The sequence below is a fragment of the Montipora foliosa genome, chromosome 3, assembly GCF_036669935.1.
Source record: "Montipora foliosa isolate CH-2021 chromosome 3, ASM3666993v2, whole genome shotgun sequence".
Lineage (NCBI taxonomy): Eukaryota > Metazoa > Cnidaria > Anthozoa > Scleractinia > Acroporidae > Montipora > Montipora foliosa.
In genome coordinates this window covers 13,088,917-13,102,068 of record NC_090871.1, presented here as the reverse complement: position 1 = coordinate 13,102,068, position 13,152 = coordinate 13,088,917, and the positions used below count along the sequence as shown (strand labels likewise).

Genomic DNA, 13,152 nt, shown 5'->3' with positions numbered 1-13,152 from the left:
ATCTGTACATTCCAATTCGATCAGATGCTGGACCTCAATGAAAACCACTTTCGGGAGAGTGGAGCTTCCTAGAGGCAATGTTGGCTAACTAATCTCCACAATATATATAAAATGTGGGTATAAAAAATATAAGAATCCCTTACTATTATTATTATGATGGCAGTAGATACGCATGAATGCCTAAGGTAACTACAGTGATTGGGCGTGAGATCACGTGACCAATCGCTGGAAATCTCTTTAAAATAACCTAAGTAGCTCTTAAAAACCTACTTAAATCTTAATTGGATCTATCTAGATTAAAATAATCGAAAATTATAAATCCTAAAATCCTAAAAATATAGTTTATAAAAGCTAAATGATGCTTGTTTTTTTCCCTTAAAATATCAATTCTAGTTTCTATCCCTGATGAGTAATGTCTAAAGTCTAGTATTAGCTTTTTTTTTTTTTTTTTTGATAGATTCTATATAAAATGTCAAAAGTGTCCCTAAATATGACTAAGTACAACAAAATGAAACTATATAACTATAAACAAAATTGGAATATTATAATGTTCAGCCTCTCGAGAGTTTCTTCTATAATTTTACTGTTCATGTTATGATCTTAAACACCCTTGCAATATTCAACGTACTTGACACTACCGATTTCTGCATGTTTCGTAGCACATCTTTTGTCTTTTTTCCCAGCCAAAAATTATTATTATTATTATTATTACTTCGGCCGTAGACCCTTAAGTATTTTAAACCACGATCAGAATAGCCTGTTGACGCTTTCTCATCGCTTCAAGGTTTAGCCATCGCAGTCCCGTAAGAACGTCACAAGATCTTTTGAGTAGTTGCAGCTCTATGTGGCATTGTTTTGCAAATAAGCCATTTGAGTGTCCTCTATTGTATCCCAAACAATACAACAGTATGCAAAATAGGGCTCTATTATTGACCTGTAAATGTCAGTTAGGATTTCTAGTCTTACCACTTAAAGTGATTCCCAGGTTTTGCATTGCGCAACCCTACTGTGCATAATTTCTTGTGTCCTTGGCGCGCGCATTAGCTTGCGCACATTCATAAACTCACTCTCAAGACTAGCCATCCTTTGTCTGGAGCCATGACCATAAATTCTATTTTAAACACATTTTGGGTTAGCTTGTTAAGTGACAGCCACGAGACAATTGCTGGGAGATCTTTGGTCATTTTATTCAGTCTGCAAAGCAGGCAAACTACAGCCTGAAACTCCGCGTTAGATTTGTGTCGCGATCGTCAGAAAAAAACCTCGCCCACTCCATAGTCAAGAGTCTTAGGAATATCATTAATATAGATTAGAAAAAAAGGAGTGGGCCTAAAATAAATTCCTGTGGAACACCTAATGTTAGTAAGTTCATCACTTATTTGACACCGTACACGTCACAAACCTGTCTCCGATTTGTTAAGTTAGACGTAAACCAATCAACTGAAGCAGTCTCGACACTATAGTATTGCAGGCTTTTTTAAAAAAAAAAAAAAATCTAATGGTTAACAGTATCGAATGGCTTTTTTAAGTCCGAATAAGAGACCGCATTTACCATACCTTAGACAGATAGATAGATAGATAGATAGATAGATAGATAGATAGATAGATAGATAGATAGATAGATTCATTCATTCATTAGGTCATTTCGAATTCCTACTGAAGACCTTGTCTTAATTTCTAATTTCTTCCATTTTCTCAAAGTTTCTATAAACTAGCGCTATCGTCCTCAAGAAGTACGAACGTCTTACTCTCTTTGGTCGAACGCTTGCCTTGCCTTTTTTTAAATTATTATTTCGTGCTAGGTGGGAAGAAGTACTTCAGCCTTGTCCAAAAAGTGGTGTCCTTCCAATGATGCAGCTTATAGAAAAGCTCCCGGATGTCGCTGAAATTGTGCTTGACAACTGCATTACCATCTGTCCCCTGCCACCTTCTCACGAAGACTTCTCTGTTACATTTAATTTTCGGCTTTTGGATCCGAAAAAAGATTGTTCTTGTTTTGTTCCAGCGGCCATGGCAAAGTGTAAACGCGAAAAACTGCTCAATCATGAAACCACGCAAGCTTTTCTTCGATATAAGTGGATGGTACTCGGCAAGTTTTTCACGTTTTTCAACACCTCAGTGTTTATCATTTTCGTCATCGTATATTCGTGGTTCACTGTTAATGAAAGAGAAAAAAGTACCTTGTTCACCAACTCCACTTCATCAGCGAATTATGATGCAAATACGAAGGCCACTGCAGGTGCGATATTTGCGTTTGTGATTGTTCAGTTGCTCAAGGAAATAGTTCAGTTGTCATGGCTACGTCTTGGGTACTTGAAGGATGCCACGAATCTTATCGAGTTAGTGATGTATGCCATGGTTTGTGTTTTTATCCTTCCCATCTTTTGTGGAAAAGATATCTATAGCGAGGAAAGGCGATGGATGGCAGGAATAACAGGTCTATATCTCAGTTATATCAGCTTGACACTTCATTTTCGTCGGTTCGGTGTCTTTGGCTTGTATGTTACAATGTATATGGAGGTTCTCTGGACGTTCCTCAAAGTCATATCTACTTTCCTCGTCGCCTTGGTCGGTTTCACCTTAGTATTTTACATTCTACTTGGTCACCAGGTAAGCCAATCAAATTCATTTATATTACACATAACATGAGCATTTTATTCCATAAAGCTCATTTGTACAAATATACACGCTTTATTTTCATTTATTTTATTTTCCCGCAAAACCTGAAAAAAGCCTACACAGCCAATCAGAATGACGTACAGCTGTTTCACGTGTGGAAGTATAACCAATCAACGATAGCGTTGAGGGCTTTCCAAGCTAATCACTCGTGCATCTCGTAGATCTCGTGCAAATCGTACGTTAATTGTTATAGAGTTAAATTAAATTTGCATTTGGTTCCATTGTTAGCGAGTTTTTGTTTCTAATTTGCGTGCAAAAAGCTATTTCAATGAACATTCTCGTCATGTGTGTAATGAACAGCTCACGACATAGAAGGTGCTTTGTACAGGGTTGTATTCACTCGTTGTTTGTGTTAAAAACCCTCACTCGCTCGTACCTCGCTCGTTCGGGTTTTTGACGCAAACAACTCGTGAATAAAACCCCGTACGCCGCACTTTCTGTGAAACTATATATAGAAAGGTCCATAGACCTTATTCATAAATGGCGGTCAATTCATAATTCTTTTGTCCAAGTGCAAATTAGCCTACCAAGCCTCGATATCATACAGTGAATTGAAAAGAATTCTTTCTCTAAAATGAGGCTTGGTAGGCTATTTTGCACTTCGACAAAAGAATTATAAATGTGACCGCCATTTATGAATAAGGTCCATTACCCAGGGGTAAGAATCTGTTATCAGGTTTGTCCCAATCAGCGTCAGAAAAGTGTCTTTCTTTTTAAACCAAGTTTTGCGGGAAAATAGACAATAGACCAAATGCTGTACCTGCCCCGGTGTCAGTAAGATTCTCTTTTTATTGTTTGAATAATAATGTAGCATTCACATTTAAATGACATGAAAATACTTGAAACAAAACGTTTTATTGCCAAAGGTTTTGCATGGGATACAACATTGGAGTAACCGATTTGGTCTATTTTTTTATTTCCCGCAAAACCTGGTTTAAAAAATAGACACTTTTCTGAAGGTGATGGGGACTAGGCCAATTTGGGTAAATCTTCCTCTTGGGTGATGGGCTGTTTTATTGTACTGAATAGTTAAATAATTTTACCGTGAGTAGATGCAAAGTCATCTGGCCAGTGTCTCATGACTAGCTCAAATATGATCATCATCATCAACATCATCGTCATCTTCGTCAAGATCATCGTCATCGTCATCGTCATCGTTATCGTCATCTGTATCATCATCATCATCATCATCATCATCATCATTATCATCATCTTGACTTTATTTTCCTTTAAAAAATTGGATCTAGGGCAAATTTCCTGTGATAGTAATTGATTTAGTTTTAATATGAAAAGAAAAAAGTGGAGGCTTACGTCAGCTGGGAGATGATCAATTTAACAGTTCTTTTTTCGCATTCTAGGGTAATTTTTCAAGCTTCCTATTTGCTCTTGGCAAAATTCATGTGATGATGGTTGGTGAATTGGACTACAGTGACATTTTGGTGGAGAAAATCGTACACAATGACACTGTGCCTGGGACAGATTTATTGTACGTTCCGCTGCCTGCCTTCACTGGCGTACTCTTCTTCGTTTTCGTTTTAATGATCTCAGTTGTTCTTGTTAACTTATTGGTAAGTACATGAACTTGTAAAGAGGTAAAGTCTGCTACGAGCCTAGAAGGCCCATCAGGCCAGCGCTTATCTCCGGATTCTGTAGCAAGAAGTGACTCGGAGTATTTCTACTCCCCCCTGGATGGGATGCCAGTCCATCGCAGTCGCAGGGTTACCCCCTGCATTAAATTCTCCGGTACCCATTTATACACCTGGGTGGAGAGAGGCACCGCGAGAGTAAAGTATCTTGCCCAAGAACACAACACCATGTCCCCGGCCAGGACCCGAACCCGGACCACTCGATCCGGAGTCTAGCGCACTAACCATTGTAACTAACATTAAATAGCAAGGACAAAATGTAACATAAAATTACGAAGCACATAAACGAACTTCGCAACAATTTTCCAAGGTTAAGTTGTTGAACGTCTTGATAAAAAACAGTGACTGTGTTTCTAATTTTCATATCATGAACAGGCATTTATTTTATATATACTGAGATTTTCACATCAAATTTTGCTGTGTGAAAAAGCGTTTCGGATTTTACTTCGACCAATCAGAGAGGCGAAACGAGTCCAATCACAAACCACGGTTTAAGCGAATTGTGTTTTTCACGGGCTTTTTCGCGGTCATCGCGGTCATTACAGTACCGCAGTGACTTTATTGGCTTACCAATTGGGGATTTGCTTATTTCGTTATTTTCAAACGAGCAGTTCTATATTTGCTATGTTTGCTATCCTTTGCACCAGTTATGATTTTTGATTGGTGATATTTTCACATGTCGATTTTAGTAAAAACTTAATTTTTCGAAGATAAATTAAATACAGGAGTTTTGTAATTATTTTAGAGAACCCATTAAAGCTGGAGAAATAAAAAAATCTCATTATGTATGAAATAAACAAATTACAGCATGGAAAGCGCTTTGTACGGGATTTTCACACTCCTTGGTTTCATTAACTCGTGTGAAAATCCCGTACGCGCGCGCTTTCCATGGAGTAATCTCTAGTTAAAGTGAAGGATCAACGGTTAATAAAATGAGCCACAACCAGTTCGAATCGATGGGGAGTTGACGGAAGAATGAAGCATGGTGTTATTAACATACATCATTTGCCTTGCTGGATATTATTTTTTTTTAAATTATTTATTTTTATTGAATACATAACAGAAGATTCCCTTACACATGAATACCAAGATACATATAGAATAAAGAAAAGAAAACAAATACAACTTATAACCTGACATACAAGCCAAAACAGGATGTAATAGGCAGCTAATAGCATACTGACATGCACGGGAACTGAATGAACAATCAAAGAGGGCGAAGAAAGTAAACTGAATCATGTAAATTTCTCAACCTTGTATTTAAAATTAATTTTATTAACAAATTCAGACAAAATAACCGAGCTCCCTTTTAGCTTGTTTGAATAGATGTAACACATCATGTATAAAAAAGTATAGTTAAATTTTCTCACAGGTCCATGCCCAGCAAGGTTTTGCTTGAACAAGCCAAACACGATTTCTTTAGGCTCTGGATTAAAACTAGTATTGTTTGTGGCATTAAACCTCCCCACCACTTGACGAGTGGATATTACGATATCGTATCCAACGAGCGCAAATGAAAGATAATTCAAGTTAATGTTGGATCCGAGATTTTTTAAAATTTAATACCGGCAAAACGAATTTCCCATGGTAGCTGAGCCAATCAAACGTCTACTTATGCATTTATCAAACAGTAAGGTGAAGAGAAAGAAGTTGATATGCGGAGAAGGGCTTTTGCAGGACTAAATAAGTCTAATTAATGACCAGACGATCTCTAAAACGAAGCCAGTTTAAAAACAGTAATGCAGCTTGTGATCTAGATCTAGCCACTCCGTCTCTCTCACTGGGATGTTCAAATGTCCTGTTTTCTAGGTTGGTCTGGCTGTCGGAGACATTGAATCAATTCAGCGAACAGCCAGTTTACGAACTTTGATAGATGACGCGTTTTTGATTCAAGGAATTATGAAGGCGTACCCAGCATTTATTCTACGGCGCGTGCACAGAGACTCTCTGACCATAATGCCTAATCGAAACACTTTGATTAAAAGGTAGGCGGTTTTTATTAAAGTGGTATTTGAGAAACAAATTATAGCTTGAGAAAGATGGAAAACACCTGTTGGGCGCCGTTAATCCTTGGATGGGTTACCAACAAGAAACACCCTGTGTTTCAGGCTTGCCGGGCGTATTAGGGGTGTCGTGGTGTGAACGCCCTCGTCTGTCACCAATACAGAGAGGATTCATGCCCTGGTTAATGGTATAAGTGGACTAATAATTATTCTTATGTTCCGCCTTGCCCCGATAATGTTCCGGCTTTTCAGGGTTTCTTCCCAAATGATCAAATGATTCAAAGGATGAATGAGTGAGTGAGTGAGTTTGTAGGTGTATGCAAGTACATTTACAAGTCTCTCTTTTTATTCTTTCTCGTCGGGCATCCTACGACATAAACAAACATCTGAAACTTTTGGGTACTATTCATTTCCTGAACAACGAAAACTGAGACGAGAATGTGGACGGGTGAAATTAGTTTTAGGGCTGAGGGCGAGTACGTGTTTGACAAGGCCCATGCACAGAAATCTAAGCACAGGCGCTCTTTTTCTGTTAAGATTTAAGGTCAAGGCAGCTGTCAACGTTACTTACGTAATAACGAAAGCAAAGCATGAACGGTGTTTCAAAACGTGACCTACCAATTTAGCTACCGAGCCGACTTGGAGGCAGTCGATTTGTGGCGTGTGTTCGTAATAAACCCGTACAGGATGTAAACTGCATTTCATGTGTAGTTTCTTCATACCCGTTTTCCTTTCCCGTAACGCGTAGCCCGTAACGATGGACCATTCGGGCCATAATTTTTCCGTTGTTGAACTTCTGACGTCATTTGTGCAATAAAAGATACCGTAATTGGACAAAAGACTATGTTTTTTGGCTTGTTAGAACTCAACCTCGTCCTCAGGGTTTTCTCGGCTTTCAACGTGGCGGTTCTGGGGTCTCAGTCAATTTAAAAACGTTGACATATTTTTGATGATTAATAATTGGAGCGATAGCTTGCTTGTTTTAATGTTGGTGATAAATTGGGATTACTTTGCTTTGTTTTTTTTTTCCCAGCATCGCCTTTGCTGGTACCGATATCACGGATCAGGACAGCTTTATGGACAAGCTTCTTACTTATCGATCTGAGGGGAGAAATACAATGGAGGAGTGGTGCGACGAAGATAAGAGGCATCGTGAACAACAAGAAAGAAACATACATAAGCTGCAGGCCACCGTGGAGGCGCAAGGAAAGATTCTCAGAGCGATGGCTGACAGACTAAACATATCAGACTATGAAGATTAAAATGACAGTGATTTGTTGGATCTTCCTCTATTCTTCTCGACTGGGATCGGAAACTGAAAACGATATGTTGTGCAAAGGAACTTTTGCAATTAAGCGCAGTGATGCACGGAACAATCTCGTTTTGTGCACGGAACAACAATTCAGGATTGGCCCACACGCATGACCGTTCCCATCATGCACGGTTTTGATATGACGTCACGAAGGCCCTATTCGGGTCTCGTAACAAAGAAACGACGGCCATGTGCCCTAAGCATGGACGACGGCGACGGCTACGGAAACTTTGTATAAGAAAATATAATTTCCCTGCATTTTAATAATCTCGCGATTAACTCAAGTCGTACTGCATGGGAAGTGTGTATCAATACTCCAGGAATGAAATCGGTAAGAACGGTGTGGATGGTGAAATTTATCTTCAGGTGTTCACGACCACACCAGCTCCGCTGCAATATTTATCGTGTATATATAAATGTTGTTGTTGTAGTTGTTTTTTTTTTTCATTCGCTTGTGAACAGTGGCATAATTTCTTCTTTGATCGGAAACTCTTTTTGAGAGGGGACCATGTGGCTCTCCGAACACTGCTTAGCACCAGTGGCTTTCGTTATAAACCTGAACGTTTGTACACGTGCTCGAAACTCCTTCATGAGTACAACTTTGAAGTCCACTACATCCCTGGAAGCACCAATTACGTCGCTGATATGCTGAGTCGTTAGAGTGTCACAAAGAACGATGCCAGAGATGTGTTCGACGCTGACCTGAGCCGTATTCTCATCCCTTGTCACTCCTAGAGATCTTCTGGAAGCCTCGAAAGCCGACCCTGTTCGGTGACAGGTGTCTGCATGAATACGTCGTGAATGGTCGGCCCAGAAAAGTTCCAAGGGAAATTCAGGCCCTACTTTCAGCTTCGATCTGAACTTGCTGTCTTTAATCAATATTGTATTGCTCATGGAACGTGTGCTGTAATTTCGGAGTCATTAAGAGCTCGAGTAATTACCATGGCCCATGATGGTCACCCTGGTATCGTTCGAATGAAGCAGAGATGTAGAGGAGCAGTTTGGTGGCCAAAGATGAATACACAAATTGAACAATTTGTCCCTGAATGTGAAGCGTGTGCACGAAGTGGGAAGTCCGTCGAACCTGTGCAGTCCCCTAAACAGCCTGTCCAATGGCCAGTTCGTTTATAGCAGCATCTTCAAGTTGACATTGCCGGAAAATTCCTCGCTGCTCCAGAATCGCACGAGTGCATAATTATTGTCCGCGATATGCATTCTAAGTGGTCTGAAGTGTCGTACACGATTTCTGTCACCTCAAGCACAGTTATAAAGACGTTTAAAGAACTCTTCGCGAGATGGGGGTTACCAGAGGCATTGACAACCTACAGGGGACCCCAATTTACTTCTAAGACCATGAGGGAAGGAACCCGAGCCTCAATTATGCAATGGCGGATCGAAGGAAAATCATTCGCTGAAACAGTTTGGACAACATGTACTTTGCAAGTATCTAGCTACTAAGTATTCTCTCTCCGGATTATCTCCTGCTGAGTTAATTATTGGCCGAAAACTCGTTCTAACCTCCTCAAAGCGTGATAACGTCACTTCAAGCCGATTGCGTCGCTGTCAAGCAACGAAAATTGAAATCCTAGTTCGATATTTTTAGAAACAACACAACACTTTTTAAATTTAAAAACATGTTTCGACAGAAACTTCTGTCATCTTCAGTTAAAATTACAAAGTACAGAGTTGAATATATAGTGTGAACCAAAATGCTAATTAACTATAAGAACAAAAGGAAACATGACAATGTAAAAAATTACAAAGAAAGTTTTAAATTAACATGATAAAGTTGATGATTAAGTGTAGGATTCTCCCATTGAATATGAATGGCTTCTTTTATCTTAAGTTGGAAGGTGGTAGAAATCCTATTTCCACTTGAGAGACGTTAGTCCAAGCTTCCAAAATTTGAAGTTGGTCACTGGGTTAGAGTAAAGCGACCTGTTCGTGGTCACAAGTTAAAGAGTGCGTTATTTGGTCCACTCAGAATCATAAAGCGAATTGGTCTGTAAACTTTTCACCTACAAGATGGTACCAAATGGTATGATCGTAGATTGGTTCGCGCAGTCAAGGTTCCTGCTCCAAGTTCCGACAACAGCAGCTTCGCTGACTAAGCTCCAATGTTTTTTGATTTAGATCCGGATCCTGACCAAGAGAATCAGTCCTGTTGCTCTCAACTGCAGTTTGAGAAGAACACATCATGTACACCCGTTACGCATCCTCAACGGGAAAGACGTTTACCAGCGAGATTGAGGGACTATAAACTTAATCTCTGAACGGTACTCTGCAGTGGTTTTTCAGTTTTTCGTCCCGGAAGAGGAGGGGAAATTGTCAGTCGGGATTGTTAGAGTGCGAAATGTTACTGATAGTGATAACGTAGTTATAGGTTCTAATGAACCCTCGCGTTTCAGTGAAGGCATTTAGTCCTTGTATGCAAATTTCTACCGTGTATATAAATTGTGATGTCGTTATTTTTAAGGAACAGTTTGGTTTATCTAGTATTAGTTTTCATCGAGTTTGTTCGTTCGTCCGTGCGAGCTCGCTCGTAGTATAATATCAGGGTTTGATTGAATTTCTAAGTAATAAAAATATATCGCGCCGATATAACGGTAAATGATAAGTTGTCCTCTTTATAACCTCAAATTCGGTCATTTCTCGTCGTTGTCAGGACAAAACGTTGAAAATTAGAAACGGGCTCGCGGGGCATGTGGAGCGTGTGATCATGGTTAATAGACGGGAATGGTTATGAAACCCAACAGCTTTCTTTGTTGTAGGTTTTTGTTCTCTTTTTTGGCCTTGACCGTGCACAAACACAATAGTTGTTTACTCCGTACTGAGGAACTAACCAATAGAAACGTGTTGCTTACGTAATTCTGCATAGTGTATGAGCACAAAACAAAAGATTGTACACGGTCGTGGACTTTCCAACCTAAATCTTGGCATCTTTGTTTTCTCCTTTGATGTTTGCCGAGCTTCCAAACCAGTCCCCTCTATTAACTATGGTGTGATGTAGAGCCGTTGTTGTTCTCCATTAAACCTCACACTCCTTTTCTACCGTTGTTACTGTAGTCGACGCGCATTTCCCTTTCGCGAATGGTCGTTGCCATTTCAAGGACTCATGAGTTTTTTTTTCAAATAAAGAAAAAAAATGACCAAGTTACGGGCTATTGGATTATCAGCGTACGTCCCTCACAACTACACTATCAAGTTGCTCGTCCAAACCTTCATTAATCAATTTTTTTAATCTGGGCGTAATTTTAGCTGATTCACGTTGAAAACCCAACCACCTCATCTGTTTATTCGGAAAGGCGTGGCTACTAAGCATAGCATCGATCAATAAGCGTCGTTGACACCTTCCGGCGTTTCTTAAGTTATTTATTCGTGTCCCAAACTTACCCTCCGGGAGTCGAACTCTATTGTTATGCAAACGTTTTATTGTTCCGGTTAAATGAACTTGACTGCTGATCACGTGGGTGAAAACCAAGAACTTGTTTCGTAAGTTGAATTTCACACTGTAACCAGGTTGAAAATTCTGGCATAGTTTGATTATACTCTGCCCGTCTGGAAAATTGTAAGAGTCGCTTAAAAAGTTACAATTCACAAGACACTGCGTTACGACACTCCTACTGTCTTGTGTCATCACTGAGGGGTTACCCAAACTCCTATCGCAAGCTAGAGTTCTTTAAGATGCTCACCAGTTTTGCTTAAAAAGGAAGAGGTCCCATGATTTATGAGTAAATGAGTGATGAGTCATGAGTCAATGAGACTCACAGTCAATATAGCAATAATTTAATTTTAACTTAATTTAATTTTTTTCCCGCGTTATTCTGGGAAATGATTCTGTCAGTGTAAATTGGTACGTCTGGCTCAGGAAGAGTGTTGCCAAAAATGTTTTTATTCAGTTTTCACACAGTGGTAAGAATTGATGATATCAATCTACCTTTGACCAAAACTGCACAAAATTGGGGTTTGTACATTCTATCTGTCTGAGGTGGACGGATAGAATGTGTTGGCCGATCCAAATACAGTTCGACGAAGTTAAGTGAGTCAAACGTCGGACTAGAACTTATCATGAACTTAACTGATTCGTTCTTAGACTATTTAGTTCGTCTCACGAGACGTTTGACGTTTGGTCCGGCCCTAAAACATTAATTTAAATAACCTGTGGGGCGTTTCTAAAAGGAAGGAATTAATGGTTCCACGAATAACATTTCTTGAAGACGGAAAATGGTGAACAGCGTCCATGTGACCTAATAACAAGAATAGTTTCCTAAAACCCATACTATTCTAGCTGAATTACTTCTATTTTAGATAAGAGCCTCACTAAGTTAAAGTTCGATCTTGGAGCAGTCGAAGATAAAATAATGGGTCTCGACAAATTTACTTCCGAATCGCCTCGCCACGCCGATGACGGCGAAAGAAATTCAGTTCAGTTTAGTTCAGGTTATTTAGCCACAATACATTACGAAATACAGCATAAAAATAAATTATCACATGGCAAGAGAGCCCAGAAGAAACCATGGGGCTTATAGAGGTTTTGAACGGCAGCCATGCATGTTGCATGGCAAGAACAATAGATTAGTTTTTTCTATGGGAACAAATGTTCTTTCTAATGCAAGACATTTTCATTGTTTCTGGCATGTAACATGGCTGCCGTGCGAAACCTCTATAGGACGTGGACTCCCTCGTTACATAAAAGAATACAAGACGGATAGAGTTCAAATGGATTGATGGACTCCATAGACTGCTTAGTTAATTAAGTTCCTTATCTTTTTCTTGTTTCATAGAGACACCATAACCATTTCTTCTTTAAATGTCCACTTAAATCCAGTTATGAGTGCGATTCAATTGAATTACTCGAAATCTAGCTGGGCCGAGCTCGACTAATGAATGATCTCACTGTTCTGATTTCAGTAGACTGAATGGACAACGGGCACAGTATTTTGATGTCTATCTAGAACTCTATCTGGCAAAGAGAGACATCTCAACTTGCGCGCGTCAACCTTAGTTGAGAGTGGGTTTTGTAGACACCAAGAACATTCTCAGCCTGTCTGGGGTCCTATGAAATATTATGATCGAATCATCGAGATCGCTTTTCTTAGCAGGTCATGTTTAACGCGTGGGTCTAAAAAAATCTGATAGAAATCTCAAAGTGTAATTTAAAACTTAACCCTTCATCGATTTCATTTCATTGCAGCTAAATTGCAAAGCACAGACTTAAAGCTTCGCTTCTGAAAGAAGTAATTACAATGACTTCACTCGTGATTTAATCAACTCAATGCTCAGTATTGGAACTGAACTGCATATTTCAAACGATTCTTATTAGCTATACTGGTTTTGAGAGTGCAAGGATGTTGAGAAGGCAAAAACAATTATTCTAGACACGTGGGAAACAACACCAAGGAACTCCCTCATTTTTGGACCAAGTACAACGTCTTGAACAATTGTAACAACATCTGCAAATTATGCAATAAGCGTCTTTAAATACAAAGAAAAAATGACCTATAGCAGCGTG

At 39.4% G+C, this 13,152-nt stretch overlaps 1 protein-coding gene across 2 annotated transcripts in view; it reads left to right on the top strand.

The window, feature by feature from the left end:
• Positions 1–10,794, top strand: part of LOC137996805 (transient receptor potential cation channel subfamily A member 1-like) — a 30,358-nt gene extending 19,564 nt beyond the window's left edge. For both annotated transcript variants that reach the window (XM_068842390.1, XM_068842391.1), the window contains exons 8-11: positions 1,803–2,610; positions 4,038–4,247; positions 6,135–6,310; positions 7,362–10,794. In XM_068842390.1, the coding sequence (XP_068698491.1) occupies positions 1,803–2,610; positions 4,038–4,247; positions 6,135–6,310; positions 7,362–7,590 (1,423 nt within the window). In that variant the 3' untranslated portion in view covers positions 7,591–10,794. The remainder of the gene's footprint in view (positions 1–1,802; positions 2,611–4,037; positions 4,248–6,134; positions 6,311–7,361) is intronic.
• The last annotated feature ends 2,358 nt before the right edge of the window (positions 10,795–13,152 follow it).